This window comes from Palaemon carinicauda, chromosome 22, assembly GCF_036898095.1.
Source record: "Palaemon carinicauda isolate YSFRI2023 chromosome 22, ASM3689809v2, whole genome shotgun sequence".
In the NCBI taxonomy this organism is placed as follows: domain Eukaryota; kingdom Metazoa; phylum Arthropoda; class Malacostraca; order Decapoda; family Palaemonidae; genus Palaemon; species Palaemon carinicauda.
Genome location: NC_090746.1, coordinates 35,887,232 through 35,906,211, shown reverse-complemented (window position 1 = coordinate 35,906,211; position 18,980 = coordinate 35,887,232). Strand labels below are relative to the sequence as shown.

Sequence of the window (18,980 nt, the reverse complement as noted above, 5' to 3'; positions counted from 1 at the left end):
GGTAAAAGGGTTAAGAGCTTTTAGTGAATATGTTATTACAAATATTTTAATTATTGTGTCCATATAAATTCCTACTTGCGTAGCAAAACAGGATTTGCGTTTAATTAATCAACAATAGCAAACTGCCGCTAATGACAGTATGATAATTTACTATAATTCTAAACTGTTACGAAAGATAATTCTCCGTTACATATCCAAAATACTTTTCCTAACTTCAGTTTAAGTCAATTTGTACCCACTTCAATTATGGGACCATCTGCAAAAAAGGGGGGGGGGGGGCGAGTTTTAGGCCAGTTTTTATAGTTATCGAGCAATTGGGTTACCGCTATAACGTTTGATGTGACAGATGGTGTGATATTGGAAAAAGTAAGGAAAATTTGAACCATGATTGATTTTTAATATAACAAACTTTGAACAAAGATTTCATTTGTTAGAGAGAAGTAAGAAATGAGAGGTAGCGAAAGGTAGCGAGAGAGAGAGAGAGAGAGAGAGAGAGTGTGTGTGTGTGTGTGTGTGCGTGTGGTTTTTTTTTTATGTACCATGTAATTGTATAAATGGAGAATCACACAATTCAAACACTCATAATTCGGGATCGCACTGTATATAGCACTAAAGGGCGGATAAATTTTGTGATAATTTTCCTAGGCGTTATGTTTATATTTTTTTCTTACAGCAAAAAGCAATTGGAGTTTCGGGCTGGGTCACCTGATGCTGGAGATGATTTCCATTCGGACTATGAGTCCGGATCTCCAAGATCACAATCGGGAGATTATGCTAATAACTTTAGAAGAAATATTTATGACATTGAAAGAAGGTAAGTACTTGAATAAATTTATGAGGGTAATTTCCATTAACCCACTATCTGCCTGCATCATTGCTATAAAGAAATAGTATTTATGTTTGTTGTAATTAATAGTACTACTGCTCTGGTAAGTGAAAGAAGATTTTCATGTACTGCACACTTTTCTGTATGGTTCTACTTGGTAAATCATATGAGTTTGAATCAATTGTACAGTGAACCCTCAGAAGGCCAAGTAAATATTATTTTATAGAATATTTCTGCCAGCAAGAGAATAAGCTTAAAGCTTTTGATTGTACATTTATATGAATAGTAAATTTCACCTGCTTGGTTGTTGCTTTATGACTGGGTTTATTCGCTACAACCCATTGTTCAATCTAATTGTACATCACCTAACTTGTAACAATCATCTGTCCAAAAAAAAATTATCCATGTGTTCCTTTTTCTCTACTAATGAGTAACCTTATGTTAAAAATTTGTTATCCTTAATTACATGGGGGAAGCCTACCAAGGTTTACATCATACAGTAATTCCTCACAACATGAAATTAATTGGTTCCGTAATGGCTTTCGTAACATGATTTTTTCGTCTTTTGAGTTGCCTTTTACATGTAAATAGCCTAATTTGTTCCAGACATTACATAAACACCACATTAAATTATTATAAAAAGGATACACTCCACTTTACAGTACTCAGTGTATGACTACAATTATTTGGATCATTCAATAATAACTTGACTATTGGTTACCTGTAAAAGAAATGTATAATTAAAACAAACAGTAAAAATACAGTAATAAAAAGGTGGAACCTTACCTTTGGACTGAGGCAATGTCCGAGGGCGAAGTGGTGGGTCGGTAGAGGAGAATGACAAACGACTTCACATTTTGTACTTTGTAGATTTAATTACACTACTTATTTTCTTCATCACTGCCACTTATCTTTCATTTTTTATCTTGCGCTTGGTCTGCTTCTTCCGAAAGCCTCTTTTTAAAAAAATTGCCCAGAGAAGCTTTTGTGTGCCTGCTTCTTGAAATTTTCCCGAAATGAATCGGGCAAATGTCATTACAGTATTCAGATGCACAATCTGTGATAATTTTTTCTGGGTGTCTTTCCCACAAAAACCACCATTTTATAGTAGCCATCTAGACCCTCCTTAATTTCTGCCATTGTCAGTGGGTCATCCTCCTCCCCCTCGCTGCTAGAATACTCTTCCTGAATGACGTTCAGTCACATGGCCTCCAACTCCTTCAGGTCATCTGTCGTAAGTTCCTCTTGGTGCTCCTCGATAAGCTCATTGATGTTGGTCTCATCAACTTCCAGACTCATGTTTGTCCCGAGTGTAATGATCTCGGCAACCTCAGATTGAGCAACAAAGTCAGGATCGTCAACGTTTTTGGCTTTGTCATCAGTTTGGTCTTCGTGCATGCCCTCAAAATCTCGTGCGGAGACGACATCAGGCCATAGCTTCTTCCACACACAGTTCAAGGTGCACCTCGAAACCTCCTGCCAAGCTTGATCGATGATTGTGAGGCATATCACAATATCGAAATGCTCCTTCCAAAATTGATGAAGGGTGAGGTTTGTGCTCTCACTGATTTCGAAACATCTCTTGAAGAGATATTTTGTATAAAGCTTCTTAAAGTTTAAAATTACTTGCTGGTCCAAGGGGTGAAGGAGAGAGTTGGTGTTAGGTGGAAGAAAGATAACCTTGATGAAGGAATACTGTGCTAGGATATGTTCCTCGAGGGCAGGAGTGTGAGCAGGGACCTTTTCCAACACCACCAGGCATTTCAGAGGGAGGCGCTTCTCTTCCAAATAATTTTTCACAGTCGGGCCGAAACAAACATTTACCTTCTCGGTAAACAAGTGTCTTGTTACCCAGGCTTTTGCATTAGCCCTCCACAACACCTGAAGATTCTCCTTAATGACTTTGTGGGCCTTGAAGGCTCGAGGTGTATTTGAGTGATACACCAGCAGGGGTTTCACATAACAATCCCCACTGGCGTTTGCACAGAGTGCAAGGCACGCCTGTCCTTCATAGGCTTATGCCCGGGTATCCTCTTTCCTTCTGCAGTGATGTGCGTTCGCGTTCGACAAGACATTTTTTTCCAAAATAGTCCAGTTTCATTGCAGTTGAGGACTTGCTGTGGACTGCAGCCTTCCTGGAGAGTCAACTCGTCAAACTTCTTAATAAACACTTCGGCTGCTTTCGTTTCTGAGCTTGCAGCCTCCTCATGACACACCACTGCATGAACGCCAGAGCATCTCTTGATATTTTCAAACCACCCACAAGAAGCCTTTCCTTCACCTGTGTCGGCTTCGGACTGAGCACGCACGAGATCACCGAAAATGGCGCTGGCCTTCTGGCAGATTATTGCTTTGGTGAGTGTCTCCAGCCATTTCCTTGCCCTTAATCCAGATAAGCAGTAGTCTTTCCATTTCATCGTGGACGTGGCTCCTCTTGCTGGAGAAAACAGTCACGTCCTTAGAAGGTGTTGCTGTATTGATCGCTTCCTTCTGTTTCAGGATTGTTCCTATCGTAGACGGATTTAAGCCATATTTTTTCACGATCACACTTAACCGCATGCCAGCATTGTATTTCTTGATTATTTCCATCTACTTCTTCATAGAAAGCATCATCCTCTTCTTTCCCTGGACATCAGAAACTTTCATGGGACGCATGGCTAATAACGCAACATAATATCACACACTATACAGTACAATACAGTAGTTATGAAATTGAAATCACAAACATTAAATCAATGTGTACAATACAACCGCCAAAACGAAAATAAATAGGAACGCCAATGCGTAGATGCATGATGGGATATAGGGAGATAACCAACGGGAGAGCGGGAAAATAGTGGCGAGTTTACATGCTGGCGGCTCATGAATTTTAAAATCAGTCTCGGATACGGTTGGGGTCTTGTACCGTAGCTCCTTTCGTTGTTTGAAACATTTTTTGTGATGTATTTATCTTTAGTGCTTAGTTTTGATTTCCGGAGTAGCGTTCATAGTTGCTTTATTTCTGGAATTCAAATAGTTTTTCATAGTAATTTACTTATTATTTTTATGAATATCCCCCAGTGTTTATATTGCTTCTCCAAAAGTGCCATTTAATCAACTTTTCCCAGTAAAATTTTAAAGTTTTCCTATTTTCTCTCACTTTAACAAATACATTTCCTTTACAAATGAATAGAGCCCCCTAGCAGTGAGCTAATCTCCCAATTTAATAATAATAATATAAGAGTAAGGGGTAAGTAGCCAAGGTTGCCATGTAAGGAAGTACTGAAAAGTGTTCAGTTATCTCTGTCGACCAGGGGCAATAGTACTAACACAGAAGGTGCTCTTATATCATTTACATATAGTACTGCCTTTTAAGATTTCTTCACCTGTTTCAGTTCAAATTAGATCCAAAAATCATCAAATGCTTGAGAGTGAAGGCACATGATATTAGGAGTGCAGCTACTTTCCTGATTTTTTTTTTTTTATAGAAATCTTTCTCTGGAAAAGTTGTTAGCAGCCCCTTAATGGCATATCAAGTTAGTGTTTGAAAAATATGCTAAAAAGGCAATCTACAGTACAGCACTGTGTTTTTAATTACTTTAGTAAATAATCAGCAAGACAAGTAACCTTGGCTAGGTTAATAACCTTTATAGTAAATAATCAGCAAGACAAGTAACCTTAGCCAGGTTAATAACCTTTATAGTAAATAATCAGCAAGACAAGTAACCTTAGCCAGGTTAATAACCTTTAACCTCATGCATTACTAGTACTAAAATTTATCTCTCTCCTTCAGTTGTGCCCCACCCCCAACAGTGTGGGTGAGTCAGCAATATGAACATCAGGGGAGATTCTTATAAATAATTAGAATTTTAATAATACACTTTATTATTTCTATACTCACCTGATGTTCTTATACTGTATGTGCCCACCCTTCTCCTCACTGACTCAAAAGTATCAAGAGGAGGGATAATTTTAGTTTCAAAACTGAAAATTATACTTCCTAACACTGCAACTTGAGCTTCTCTGAAAACTATACTGTACTTCCTAACACAACAACTTGGTCTTCCTACTTCTTACTGCCAGAGGGCTCTATTCTTCTTTAAAGGACATGTTTTTATTAAGATGAAAGAAAATGGAAAAAATTAGATAGGGGCAGGTAAGTGTCGATTACACCAGGCTTCTTCTCTGGAAAAGAAGCAATATGAGCTTCTGGTGCATATGGAAGTAAAATAAATTTATTATTAAAATTCTAATTATTTAGGATTGAATGCTATCTCAGTGGCATCATAGCAAGTAATTTTTGGGTAGCAATTAGGAGCCATGTATTAGTTTTAAATTTGATAACGTATAATATTTCAACATTTTGTAGTTTCATCATTAGTTAGTGCTAGGTTATAGGTTTTTTTTTTGGTCAATTATTGTTTTGTTGGTAAACTTGTACAACCATTGTTGTATCAAGTTCACGCTGTTGGTAGGTTAATCTTTTGTAGGCTTAGTAGAGTTGTTCAACCTTGTCTACATTTGTTGGCCTTTGTTGACACACTGTATGTTATTTATAATGTGTCTGCTTACTTGTAATGGCTTTCCACAGGTAAGTCTTGTATATCCTCTATGTCATCTTTAGACAAGACCCACATCTTTCATGCTTTATATGTTGTAAAAGTAATTTTGATCAAGATAATTCTAGCAGTGTTTGGGATGATTTTATTTACCAGCAGGTTAATAATCTTAATTTCATCTATCCTATAGCAGTTGATTTAAAATTACTGTGTTCTATCCTTACAATGCAGTCCAGTATCACTAAGGAAACATAAAAGTTCTACCTCTTCTAAGACAAACCAACCTAGCACAATTTGGTTCTCCACTTCCCTCTTTCCTTATGTCTTCTTAGTATATTTTATGAACGTATAAAATCTTATGCCAAATAATTTTGGTGATCCTGAGGACACTATCTGTTACTCTTGGTATACAGTACTGTACTTAGTTTTACCCCACACCTAGGCCCCTGCTGCTTCATGGCCGTTTTGTAACTAAATATCTGTGTTTTCTATTTCAGTCATCATAATATGTTTACTTCTCTAATTTTAATTCTATTCCTCTCCATTCTGCTCGTCTACATTTTAAACATTTCTGCAACCTTCGTATTGGTTATTCCTGTTAACCCTTTTACCCCCAAAGGATGTACTGGTACGTTTCACAAAACTCATCCCTTTACCCCCATGGACGTACCGGTACGTCCTTGCAAAAAAATGCTATAAAAATTTGTTTTTTTCATATTTTTTATAATTTCTTGAGAAAATTCAGGCATTTTCCAAGAGAATGAGACTAACCTGACCTCTCTATGACAAAAATTAAGGCTGTTAGAGCAATTAAAAAAAATATACTGCAAAATGTGCTGGGGAAAAAATAACCCCTTGGGGGTTAAGGGTTGGAAATTTCCAAAGAGCCTGGGGGTAAAAGGGTTAACACTTGATCATATACAAATAGAAACTCATAAGGGCCCACCTTTTTTTGCTCAACTTTGCACCTTCCTCTTGTTTTATTGGTTACTGCCAGGTTGAGGCACATGAAAAATTTTGGTTATTATTTCAGGAAATACTTTCTAAATGTTATAGTTTATGCAGTATAAACATTTTATTTTTATTTTGAGTTAAGTATTTCATTTATATACAGTAATGTGAAAATTTTTATTAGCATTTTAAAGAAAAATCAGCTTGTAAGTCAATTTGATGTTTCATGTATAAAACTTTTAAAGTTTCTGTATCAAGCTTTTTCTCCTTACTTAATTCATTTAAATATTTTCAGTCGTTCCAGTGGAATGTGGGTAGATGATGATGAAAAAGATGATAGTGATTGTGACAATACGGAGCGCCCAAATTCCTCACAAGCGCATGTGAGATATGATTCTTCTGGAAATTTATTTCACACTTTTCCAGATCTGAGTCCTGCCATTGATCTTCATTTTAGTAACAGAGTGAATGAAAGTCGTAGTGCAAATTGTTTTAGTAGATTTGAAAAATACTACGACGAACATAGAAGACTATTACAAGATGAAGAAGAGTATAGACAAAGGAGGGGTAGAAAAAGTTCTGAGGGTACAGAATATTCCCCTTCTAACAATGTATCAAAAAATAAAATGGTACGCTCACCGTCCTATACTGATAATTCTAGTTTATTTAGAAATAAGAGACATAGTAGAAATTTAAGTGCGGGAAGTATCCCAGTTAGCGTTCTTGCTGGACAAAGTGGGATGTTTGGTGTTCGTGCCAGTACTGAAGAAAATTCTGAGGGAATTGGGTTGAACTCAGAAGAGGAAGTGCCTCCTATTTGGTGCCTTGAGTGTCATGATGCCCTGGTCATTGTTGGATGTGGTACAGGGCGTATTGAAGTTTGGGATGTATATAATGGTATTTTGAAGGTAAGCTGTTTTAAACTGTTGTTTTAAACTATTGATTAAATATGAGCACAAGTTGCTGATTAGTGACCTAATTTAGAGTTAAGCCATGCACCTACTTGAATATTCTTGTGTTTGAATCATGAAATCATGAATTCCCTGTGTTTTTAATTACAAAGATGTAATAATTTAAAGATTAGAATTCAACAGTGCAATTTTAACTAGTTGTAAATGTTATTATAAGTTGTTTTAGTTTGTTTCATGCAACCCCATTGCTTATAGCACACATTCGTGGTCTTCAATTATCCCAAGTTACAGAAAACATAGAGTCCAAAGGATAGAAGAAGTATAAATTCCAGCACCATCACATATAGGCCTCTATTTTCATATGATTTTTTTTTTGCATTTGATCCTACACAAATACAGACCTGAGTTGTTTAATAGGAGTATGACTTCAGTGAGGCTTGAGCGGCTGGTTAAACTGTTATTTAGGTAACCTTAGCTATCTGTTTGGTCAATCGTCATTTTGACTTCAGCTGCCGGACAGTACCAACATACTCCTCGCTGCTCTCATCTGGTTATTTCAATTTTTTTTTATTTCAGATTGAATAAATGCTCTGGTAGTCAGTCATGTTCAAGGGATGTTAAGGCAGAAGTGAAAGATATGCAGTATTTCCTGAGTACTGTTATTGTAAGACTGTTTTCTGTGCTACTCTCGTTATCCAACATAGTTTTTCCTGTTGAGGGGCGTGTTTGTTGCTGCTCTATCCCTTGTTTGTGTGGCCTTACAACTTCAACGATAATGTAATCTATAGTTGGTTTTCCTTATACTTTGCTGGTCCCCTATAGTTGGTTTCCCTTATACTTTGCTGGTCCCCCATCAGAAGAACATTATGCTGCCAACTGAGTGTGAAGAGACGGGCGCTGCCCTTTCTTTCCATCAGTGTTTTTCTGACCCTGGAAAGGTGTTAAGGATGTATCTCCTGGCTGTACTATTCTTGCTCTTTCCCTGTAAGAACTTCAAGTTCTCACTTCTCCCCTGCGTCATCTTTGTTGACTAGCCCTGTGGGAGAGACATTATGCTCATCACTCGTATGGAACTAAGCTCATGCACTGCCGTCCTTTTAGAGTACTGTAGTGGTACATGCCAGAACTATTCCATTCTGTGAAGAGGTATCGGTATGCACTGCTTTTGCTTCATTTGTTCCGGTATCTTCATCCTATCCTGCTGGCAAACCTTCATCTGCTGCTGAGTCTTCATCATATAGGCGTGTCGCCCATGGCCATGCTTACCTGCACAATCCCCAGATTACTGTATGAGGTACTTTTTTTGTCTGTAGGTATGAGTGCAAGAGATAGTTCTATTTATAAAGGTAAGAGTGATTATATGTGTATGAGACTCCCTTCAGCCTTTATACGGCACTTCCTTCATTTCCATTCTTGGTCCGAAACCAGGTTACTCTGGAAGGAGATAATTGTTTTCCAAGTGGCCTTTCAACCCCTCGTCCTTACCGAACGAGGAAGTGAAACAAGGTTCTTCTACTCCAGTGGTGCCTGACCTTGGTGCTGTGCCAGAAAAGGTAGAAAGACCTGTCAAAATAATTTTTTGTTTATATATTCTTGGGCTCATTCGTGAGTGCAATGAACCAGTTGAGGTAACTGTGGCACCAGTAACAATAGTCTCTTTGGTCATTGATCGGCATTTTGGTGACCCCAGTTCTATGGATAAGTCAAAAAAGATCCAGACTCTCTTGACAGAGGAGGTTTCTACATACCAGAAGTTGCAAGCCAGTCATCTCTTGTTATTGACTACTCTGTCTGTGCTCAGGACAGGTCCTCTTGTGGATAGATTCAGGGTGGAAGGCTTGTTCTTATGAGCCTTTGAGGCCATGGCCATAGAATTTTCGTCAATGGGTAACTTGAAATCTTCTTCCTGGATTGACTAGTGTTCTTGGGTGGTCACTAGGGATTGTCTTTTGAGACACTTCCTAATCTCAGGATTTTGGGAAAAGTTTAGGGAAAAATCTTGAGAAATCCCTGGATTTAAGAAAATTATTTTTGTATTTAATGAATGAAATATTGTAAAAGACTCATAGCATGTGATATATAGTGCAAATAAAGAAGCATTCAATGAAATTAACAAGGAAACAAAAAATTAAGACTGGTCAAACCTCTTTTCTCTACAGTTATTGCTGCTGAAATAAGATAAGAAATTGGGACATCTTTTTACAAATTATTTGAAAATATCTTATGTAATCACATGCATTTGTAATATAATCCTGGTGAAAGAAAAAATGATTGTCATCACAAATAAGTCTTAAATCAAAATGACAGTTTGTCTTCAAACGACTCCGAAAAACATAAACGTACATGAAACTTGCCTCAATGGCAGTTATATGAAAGAAAAACAAGAAGAAGAAAACTACATCCATATAACGCTCTTTTGGTAAAATAACAAAAGTAGGATATTAATAAATTTTCTTCTAGTTGTTACTACAATGTACAAACTACCCCTGTACTTTGATTTGAAATATGCACATAAAAGACTCAAACAATTAACACTTTTATCACTTAGACGAGTTCTAAGTCGTGTGATAAACAGTCCTATGGCTGAAGAAAAGTTCTTTCTGGTTCAACAGATGTAGGGGTATAGATTCTAAGGTAGCTGTTATGTTGGTTATGTTTACTGTCCCTTCTTCAGTTACTTCAAAAATTTCAAACACTTTAGATATGTTCCTGCTAATTGTGTGACTGGTTTGATCTGTTTTAGGGATGCAATTGGTTTCTTTTTTATTACTCCCTCTTGACTAAGATACTCCTCCTTTGAATTCAGATAAAGCAAACATTTCTTCACTGTTCTCGTCATAAAGGCAAATAAGAAGTTGTTTTGCTGCTAATTATTGAAAATGTATTATTTTTTTCATTTTCTCATATTTAAAAAAAAAGCCAGGATTTCCCAGGAAGAAAGATATTATTGTGGGAATATTCTTGGACAAAAAAGCTACGAGATCCCTGGATCTCGGAATGCCGGGAAAAAATCTCTAGTGGTCACCTACTTCACTGAGTCGTGGGGTTTGTCAAATCTTGAGACTAGGGCAATGTACAGGAAATTGTTTCTGTTGGTTGGAAGGGAGTAAATCTCAGTGCACACCAGGTAGTCAACCAATGGGCCATATGGGTTCTGAAGAGGAGAGACGTCTTATTTTAATTCTCTCAAAATTGGAGCCGAAGCGACGGGACCTGTAAGGAACACAGTGTTGGGAATACCTTTTCTGCTATTGGGAATGTGGCTGCGACATGGAGCCAAGTAGGGACTAGTGGAAGTCCTTTGGATGGGCACTTTCTGCCCTTCGAAGATGTTCGTCCTCCACAACTTGCACTCCAATAGGGTTCCTATCTTATCGTACAAGATTGCTTAAAGCTGTGTCCTTGGTGGTGGATGTGGAAGCACTGGAGGAGCATAGTGAGCTTGAAATCATTTGGAACAGGTCTCCAGGTATCTACAGTTAGCTCTTCCTGGTGGAGAAATCAACCTGCAGGTGGAGGCCAGTTATCAACATCTGACTTCTGAACACATCTGTTCTCCAAATTCAGTTTAAATTAGAGACAAGTTTAGTGCTGTCTGCAATCAAAGAGTGAGACTTTATACATTTGGATCTGAAGGATTCCAACTATATTTCAAAATACCTATTGGTCCTTCCTTTAGAAAGTACCTGTGTTTTGTCCTTGAGGGATTGGTGGACCAGTTCAAACCCCTGTGTTGGTTTGTCTACTGCTCCCCAAGTGTTCACTCTGGGATATATCTTTTGAGATATCTAGATAATTGGCTGGTCTTGGCTTCTGAGAGACAGTTGCTTCTGGATTAAGGTTCACTGCTTCCTTTTGTTGCTATCTGGGGGCCAGGATAAATGGAGTTAAGTCTAATGTTGTGCCCAATCTGAGGTTGAAGTATCTGGGGATGCTGGTAGACACTCCAGTAGCAAGATTCTTTCCTTCAGACGATTGCAAAAGCAGATTCGAGAGGTAGTGCAACTGTTTTTGTTCAAGAGAGATCTGCTGACTCGGCTGTGGCAGTCTTCTGGGACATCTCTCAATGAAGAATCTTCTACTCTTGTTTCCACCCTAGATCACTTCAGTGTTGTCAGAAGTGTCACTGGTCATCAGCCAGTAATCACCAATCATGTCCTGATCCAGTGGACTAGGAGGTGCATAAAGATTTTTTCTGGTGGCTGAATAATGAAAGCCAGACCAGGGGAGTTCCACTCAATTCTTCACCTCCAGAGATGCTGCTGTTTTCGGACACATCCAAAGAAGGATGGGATGCACTCTGATAAAACCTAGTCTCTTCAGAGGTGTGGTCACAAGAAGAACAGCACATGCACATCAACCTGGTGTGAATATGGACAACATTTCAGGCACTGCAAGTATTCCAACAACATTTGAAAGGGCACTCAGTTGTTCTGATGAGCACCACGACTACCTTAGATGGATACGTCAACAGGCAAGGAGGCATGGATTTGTTCAGCCATTTGAGTTGGTGAGGCAGTGGACAGTGCTGTGGAGCAGTCAGAAAGATTCGTTCTTGGGAAGAGAAATGTACTGGTAGACACAAACAGTTGTCAGGCAGGTTGTAAGTTTTGAGTGGTCCTTTTATCTGAGTGTTGACTTGTTTGTCACATGGCTGAACAGGAAACTCCCGGTATTCGAGACCCCCGGGTGGCATTTGAGGACACATTCCAATACCCATAGGACAATTTGGCTTTGTACGCCTTTGTTACCTTTTGCCTGATTTGTTGACTAACTAGTATTGTTGATGACATCGAGTCTTGAGATGACCATTTTGACTCTTAGATAGCTGTAATGACCCACTCTTCTCTGTCAACCTAACCTTCAGAGGTACCATCACTCAGTAGAGTCGTTTGCACTTCATGGGTTGAGACTATCCAGCTTCTCCAAGCAAGAGGCTTTTCACAAGGCACTGCACAGGAGATGTCTAGATACTTGTTGTGGGCCTCTTCAGTTCTCTATAAGGGAAAGTGAATCATTTTCTATGATTGGTGTTGTAGATGAGGTACTTCTCTGGTTGAACCCTCTCTTCATTTGATTGCGGACACCCTTGTCTTCCTTCACCGAGAAAAGCCCCTCTCAGTCTTAGTGGCAAAAGGTAATTGGTCAGCTTTGAATCAAGTAATTGTACTAACAGGCTTAGACCTATCCTCTTTGTGGGAATAGTCTAAGCTTATGTGGAGCTTCGAATAGTCTTATCTTCCCTAAGACCTCAGGCATGGGACATGACCTGCGTTCTCAAGTTTCAGATTCGTGCCCCATATGAGCCTTTGAGAAGGTCGTCAGACAGAGATCGAACTCTGAAGACTTTTATTGCTAGCCTTAGTATTGGGGAAAGGACTTTAGGAATTTCACAACATTTTGTATGTCACTAGTGATTCTGAAGGATGAAAAGAAGTCTCCTAAAGCTTTGTTCCAGTTACTAACCAAGAACCAGAACCCTGTAGTCCATGATACATGGTTCAAATCCTTCTCCATCTCTTTATTTCAACAATTGTTGAAGTGAATCAAGTGGAGTTGCTTCTTTATTCTGTAATGGCATTGCATTGCTATCTGAAGAGGACTTCTCTTTAAGCCATAGCAACAGAGACTCTTTCTTAGTACCAGGAGGATCAAGAAAAAAATATCCAAGAACACAGTTTCTTTCTGGCTTTGTGAGACAATCAAACGAGCATATTATTATTATTATTATTATATTATTATTATTATTATTATTATTATTATTATTATTATTATTACTTGCTAAGCTACTACTCTAGTTGAAAAAGCAGGATGCTATAAGCCCAGGGGCTCCAACAGGGAAAATAGCCCAGTGATGAAAGCAAACAAGGAAAAATAAAATATTTTAAGAACATTAACAACATTAAATTAGATATCTCCAATATAAACTATAGAAATTTTAACAAAACAAGAGGAAGAGAAATAAAATAGAAAAGTGTGCCCAAGTGTACCCTCAAGCAAGAATTCTAAACCCAGAAAATGGAAGACCAGGGTACAGAGGGTATACCCAAGACTAGAGAACAATGGTTTGATTTTGGAGTGTCCTTCCCCCAGAAGAGCTGCTTTCCATAGCTAAAGAGTCTCTTCTACCCTTACCCAAAGGAAAGCGACCACTGAACAATTATAGTGCAGTAACTCTTTGGGTGAAGAAAAATTGTTAGGTAATCTGTGTTGTCAGGTGTATGAGGACGAAGGAGAATATGTAAAGAATAAGCCAGACTATTCTGTGCATGTGTAGGCAAAGGGAAAATTAACTGTAACCAGAGAGAAGAATCAGTGTAGTACTATCTGGCCAGTCAATGGACCCCATAATTCTCTAGCAGTAGTTTCTTAATCCCTCAATTTATTAGTACGTGGGAAATCCAGTTCAGAAGATAGCTCACTAAGTCAGGGGTATTGAACCCACACTAACATTCAGGAAGAACTTGTCAGTTGCTCAAATTTCATGGGCAGGAGTCTAGAAATGCCAGACAGCCTTTACGTCCCTCTACCTTTACCTACAGGGGTGTACCCAAAAGTCTTTGGATGCCTTTACCCTTGAACCAGTAGTGGCTGCTTAACAGGTTTTGTAGTCAGCCCAGCTTCCTCGTGGGACAACTGACATTTCGTCTAAAATAGCAGTTATGAGAAAAGTCTGGAATAAAAGGTAGGACTGGCCATCTATTTATTCTTATTTTTCCCCTCTCTTGGTGGTGCAGCAGTTGCTGGACCTAACATTAGATGCAGATAAGCTTCAGATTTGAGCAACCTATCTTTATAGACGGGATCTATGTAGAAGTATCCCCTCATCCTCCCAAATGAGGGGGAGGATGAATAGAATGTAGGTTAACCAAATGTCTATAATAACTATGTTGTACAGTAAAATGTCCACAATATGAACTTAGAACCAATGAAGTTCTGCCAATACTGTATGAACTTAGGAAAAGTTAATTAAATAATTAGTACTGCATACAGTACAAATACATTAAATAATTAGTACTGTATACAGTACATAAAAGAATAAATATGCCTGAATTTCAAATTGGCGGCTCGCTGAACTTCATTTGAAAATAAGGAATTTTAGAATGTAGTTTTATTAAAATTATTGATAAAACACATCACTAGATAGAGGAGGTATTGCATAAGAAATAAACTGGAATCCTATTAGTTAAAAAAATCATTAGAAAATAGTTTTAAAATTATTGTAAATACACTCCTTACAAATTGCTAAAATACAAGAAATCACTTCATAACAACCTGTACTCGCAGTACGTAAAGTTTCCCGTGACAAATATAATTATCAAGTTGTTGCTATCACCCTTAAAATATTATGTAAAAAAAGATAATTATGATCTAAAATCAGTGTACACATAAACTAATGTACGGTATTATTAAAATCTTTATTTAAATTTATAATTATTGTTACAGTACTGGCAAAGCTACAACCCTAGTTGGAAAAACAAGAAGCTACAAGCTCTAGGGTTCCAATTGGGAAGGTAGCCCAGTAAGGTAAAGAATGAGGGAAATAAATAAACTATATATGAAAAGTTATGAATAGAAAATATAAAATATTTCAAGATCAATAACAATGTTAAAATAGATCTGTCATTTATAAACTATGGAGAGAGACATGTCAACCTGTTCAACATAAAAACATTTGCAGCAAGTTTTACACTAAGGAAGTTCCAATGATTTAACTGCCAGATTAGGAAAATTACCCACAATCTGGTCACAGGTGGAATAAAATTTCTAGAATACTGTATAGTATGGAGCATTATGATGGAGGAGGCAAGACAGTTTGAATTAACTGCATACTTAGTACTATGTACTTGGTGGTACAGTGGGAATATGTGAATGCTAAGGATGGTCAGAATTCTGAAAAATCATATGCCACATGCATAAAGATCTAACTGAACAACAGTACCATAGATTAATATCCAGATCTGGAATTAGAAATAAAGACAGTGTTTCTATCCAACCAATGAGGATGAGTCATCATCTGAAAACCATGAAGGATATCAAGATAGAATGAAAGAATTGAAAAATTTCTTCAGGATAGATTGAATACCAAACATCTTGAATGCTCGATAAGCCAATTTTTTTGTGTTAATAAAGATTAAACAGATCAAATTTGTTTCGCAAAAGTAAACTTGTGATCAAGAATCACACTTATAATTTTAAAGGAATTGTATACAGTATAATTAAAGAAACAATACCAATGTTAAGATCTCTGAATGTTGAGGAGCCATTGTCCTTGACAATTTTACTTTGAGTTTTATTAGGATTCAATTTCATGCCCCCTATTTTTCACCATGCTCTAATTTAAGCAAGTTCTCATTGAAGGGATTCAGCAACCCCAGGTCTATATTCAGGAGATGGGATTGATGCAAAGAGAGTAGCATCATCTGCATATGAAACAAGCTTGTTTTCTAGGCCAAAGCTCATAATTATACATATATAGTATGAAAAGTAATAGGCCAAGAACACTACCTCTAGAAGCACGAGATATTGCGTTACTTTCAACAACTATTGTAAAGTACTCTGCAATCACTTACTTAAAAATTCAGAAATGATGCTAAAAAAAGACCCACCTATTCCCAACTTTCAGTTTGAAAACAAGGTCTTCATTATTGACTAAGTCAAAGACAGCAATAAATTAAGGCATTACATACTATAAGGCCGTTGCAAAAGTCAAACTGCAAACTACGGAACCGATTATTACCTTTGGTATGCGTTTTCTTGTTGTCACTGATATGTAGGCATTTTGATCAGCTGATCATCCCCTATTGTTAAATTGGTTGGAAATGTTTTCTTTATTAATTTTTATTTAAAGTCCTAGGGTTCAGTCATTTTTAATGCATTTACTCTTCTGTTTAAATTTGAATTTTATTTTTACTTTTTAAAAGGCTAAAGAAAATATACTGTACAGTTTCTGAATATGGATGATTTATGTTGTCTAATTCATTACAAAATGGTTAAATAAACGATCTACTTATGAAAAAAGAAGGGCTATATCTTCTTAATAATATTTTATGTTTGTTGATTATTACTTATCAGTTATATTCACAGTTACAGTACATCACAGTAATGTGAGATGGTAAAATAAAGATAATTTTTTTGAGGATTTTACAGCATTTATTTAGGATTGTCTTTATAGTTTACCCTTCTTTAAACTTTAACTATATTTAGTTTCAACAAAGAAAAAACCTTTTGCTATGGTGTGGAACAATAATGTAAAAAACAGTTAAAGTGCACACTGGTATAATGCTAATGTTATGATACTGTATGATTCAATATCATCTCGATAGTAGCAGATGTTTGCATATATAGTCCAGTCTAATTATTTATAACAAAATAGGAGTAAATACTCTTTTAAATTATTGCCAAGCGTATAATAACCATATCATTAAAAGATATGTTTTGAAACAAATAATATGATAGGTAAGTAAAAATAAATATGAAATAGTCAGTTTGATTAATATCAAAATGTATGAAATCTTGTTATATTTCTGGCCCATTTAGCTAGTGATAGCTGGATCACTTGATGGATAAAGTGTAGGGTTTAGGAATTATGGGTGGCTTGTGAGTTTTTGTCTCAATGATGGGCTGGGCAATGGAGGTGGGGTAGTTTATCCACCCTGGCAGGCTCAACCATACCGCTAAGGCCAGTTCTGAGAGACCAGACCAAGACTGGACCCCCCTATAGGCCTTCTCCTTTATTTAAGATAGGCAAAGGCTAGGAGAAGGAGTTTTGCAAAGGCTAGGAGAAGGAGTTTTGCAAAGGCTAGGAGAAGGAAAACTCCAAAATCAAACCAAACAAGACCCCAACGGCGGAGCTTCCCAGCGCCGGCGGAAGAGGGCAATGCCTGTCGGGCAGGCAACAAGGCGGGCCTTGACATAACAAGAACCCGGCAGCCCGATGCAACCAACATCGTAGAAGCCGCCTGTCTCATATGTCTTGAGCCGCGGTGAAAACGGTGTGGGCCAAGTGTGTGCGTGTGGCCGTTGCAAAGCCACGACCACCCAAAACAATATACCCAGCTACTGGCATTCTGTCGTTTCCTCCACCCCTCTTCATCTCTAGATAGGAGGCTGATGGCTAACGACAGAACCCAATACTCGGACACGAGTGGGCGCCGACGACGACGATTATTATTATTATTATTATTATTATTAGTTAAGCTACAACCCTAGTTGGAAAAGCAAGATACTATAAGCCCAAGGGCTCTAACAGGAAAAAATAGCCCAGTGAGGAAAGAAAATAAGGATATAAATAAGTGATATAAGAAGTAATGAACAATTATGTTGAGAGTTGCTAACTTTCAATCTTCTGAACTCTCGCTCAGAACTTATCTGGTTCTTATGGTATGTGCGTGCTGTAAACATTCAGATATTATTTTGTGTATTAGAGATACAGTAAACTTCCCTCTTTGGACAGAGTACCAGTTATTGCTTAGCAAAGATCTTGCCTAATACTTTTATCATCACTATGGTTAATCTGTTATGAAGTCGGCAGAGTCATCAATTTTGCTCCTATACACGACTAGGTAGATTGCCATTTCCAAGAAAGATTGAACCAGGTGAATGATGGTCATTTGTATTCATCCTAACTACTGTATTCAAACATTAGTCTTAAGTTACACTTCCCTCTTCAACCACCTCTTTCAGTCTTGGGTTTAAGGTCAAAAGTGATAGTCTTGCTGACTGACAGGTCGACTGGCTATTTCACACCACTCATTGGTAGTTATAACACCTTGTTAATTATTCAGGGCCTTTCTTGATTTTGCTAAAGTCGTACTCCTATTGAAGGACTTGGGTTTGTATAGTTATGAAAATTACATATTATTTAGAATTTGGGATTTTTTTTTTTTTATTAATTACAGAAAGCCTATATATATATTTTTTTTTTATAAATGTTTTAGTGTAGATCCCCTAACTTATTTTTCTTTGATAATAAAGTAAATTTATTTTAGCCCATGAAATTGCAATAGATGGACTAAGAATGAGATTGCTTAGACGTTTGAAGATGCAGATCAGGATCTTCTCATTCAACCTTTGTGCTCAATGATGGGAATTGCTAATGTATTTTGTTTTTGGAATTCTCATTTAGTGTATGTTAGGCGTTGGGTAGGTTCTGTGAGAATAAGGAGACAAAGTGAGACTTGTCACATTTTTAGGTGACATCTGCCATCCATGTTTTGGTTAGGAACCTTTATTTGGGAGAGTATAAGGTTTTTGAAAGATAAATTAGAATTAGTTTTATTAACCCTTTTACCCCCAGGCTATTTGGAACTTTCCAACCCTTAACCCCCAGGGGTTATTTTTTTTCAAGCACATTTTGCAGTATATTTTTTTTCAAATTGCTCTAACATCCTTAATTTTTGTCATAGAGAGGTCAGGTTGGTCTCATTCTCTTGGAAAATGCCTGAAGTTTCTCAAAAAAATTATAAAAAAATATGCAAAAAAAAAAAAAAATGTAAATAGCAGTTTTTTGCAAGGACGTACCGGTACGTCAATGGGGGTAAAGGGATGAGTTTTGTGAAACGTACCAGTACGTCCTTTGGTGGTAAAAGGGTTAAGTTTCTGTTATTTTTTTTTAGCAATTTAGGATTGTTTGCTTTTAGAACCTGGAAATTAACATTATTTCTTGAGAGTTGTTTTTCCCAATTTGTCAGTAGTATGGTACTAAGTATGCGATTGGATGTGAGATTCATGAAGATAAACATGATTTTAATA

At 37.2% G+C, this 18,980-nt stretch overlaps 1 protein-coding gene across 4 annotated transcripts in view; it reads left to right on the top strand.

The window, feature by feature from the left end:
• SCAP (SREBP cleavage activating protein) overlaps window positions 1-18,980 on the top strand; it is a 305,057-nt gene that overhangs the window by 176,264 nt on the left and 109,813 nt on the right. For all 4 annotated transcript variants that reach the window (XM_068346119.1, XM_068346120.1, XM_068346122.1 and 1 more), the window contains exons 10-11: window positions 674-814; window positions 6,611-7,223. In XM_068346119.1, coding sequence (XP_068202220.1) covers window positions 674-814; window positions 6,611-7,223 — 754 coding nt within the window. The remainder of the gene's footprint in view (window positions 1-673; window positions 815-6,610; window positions 7,224-18,980) is intronic.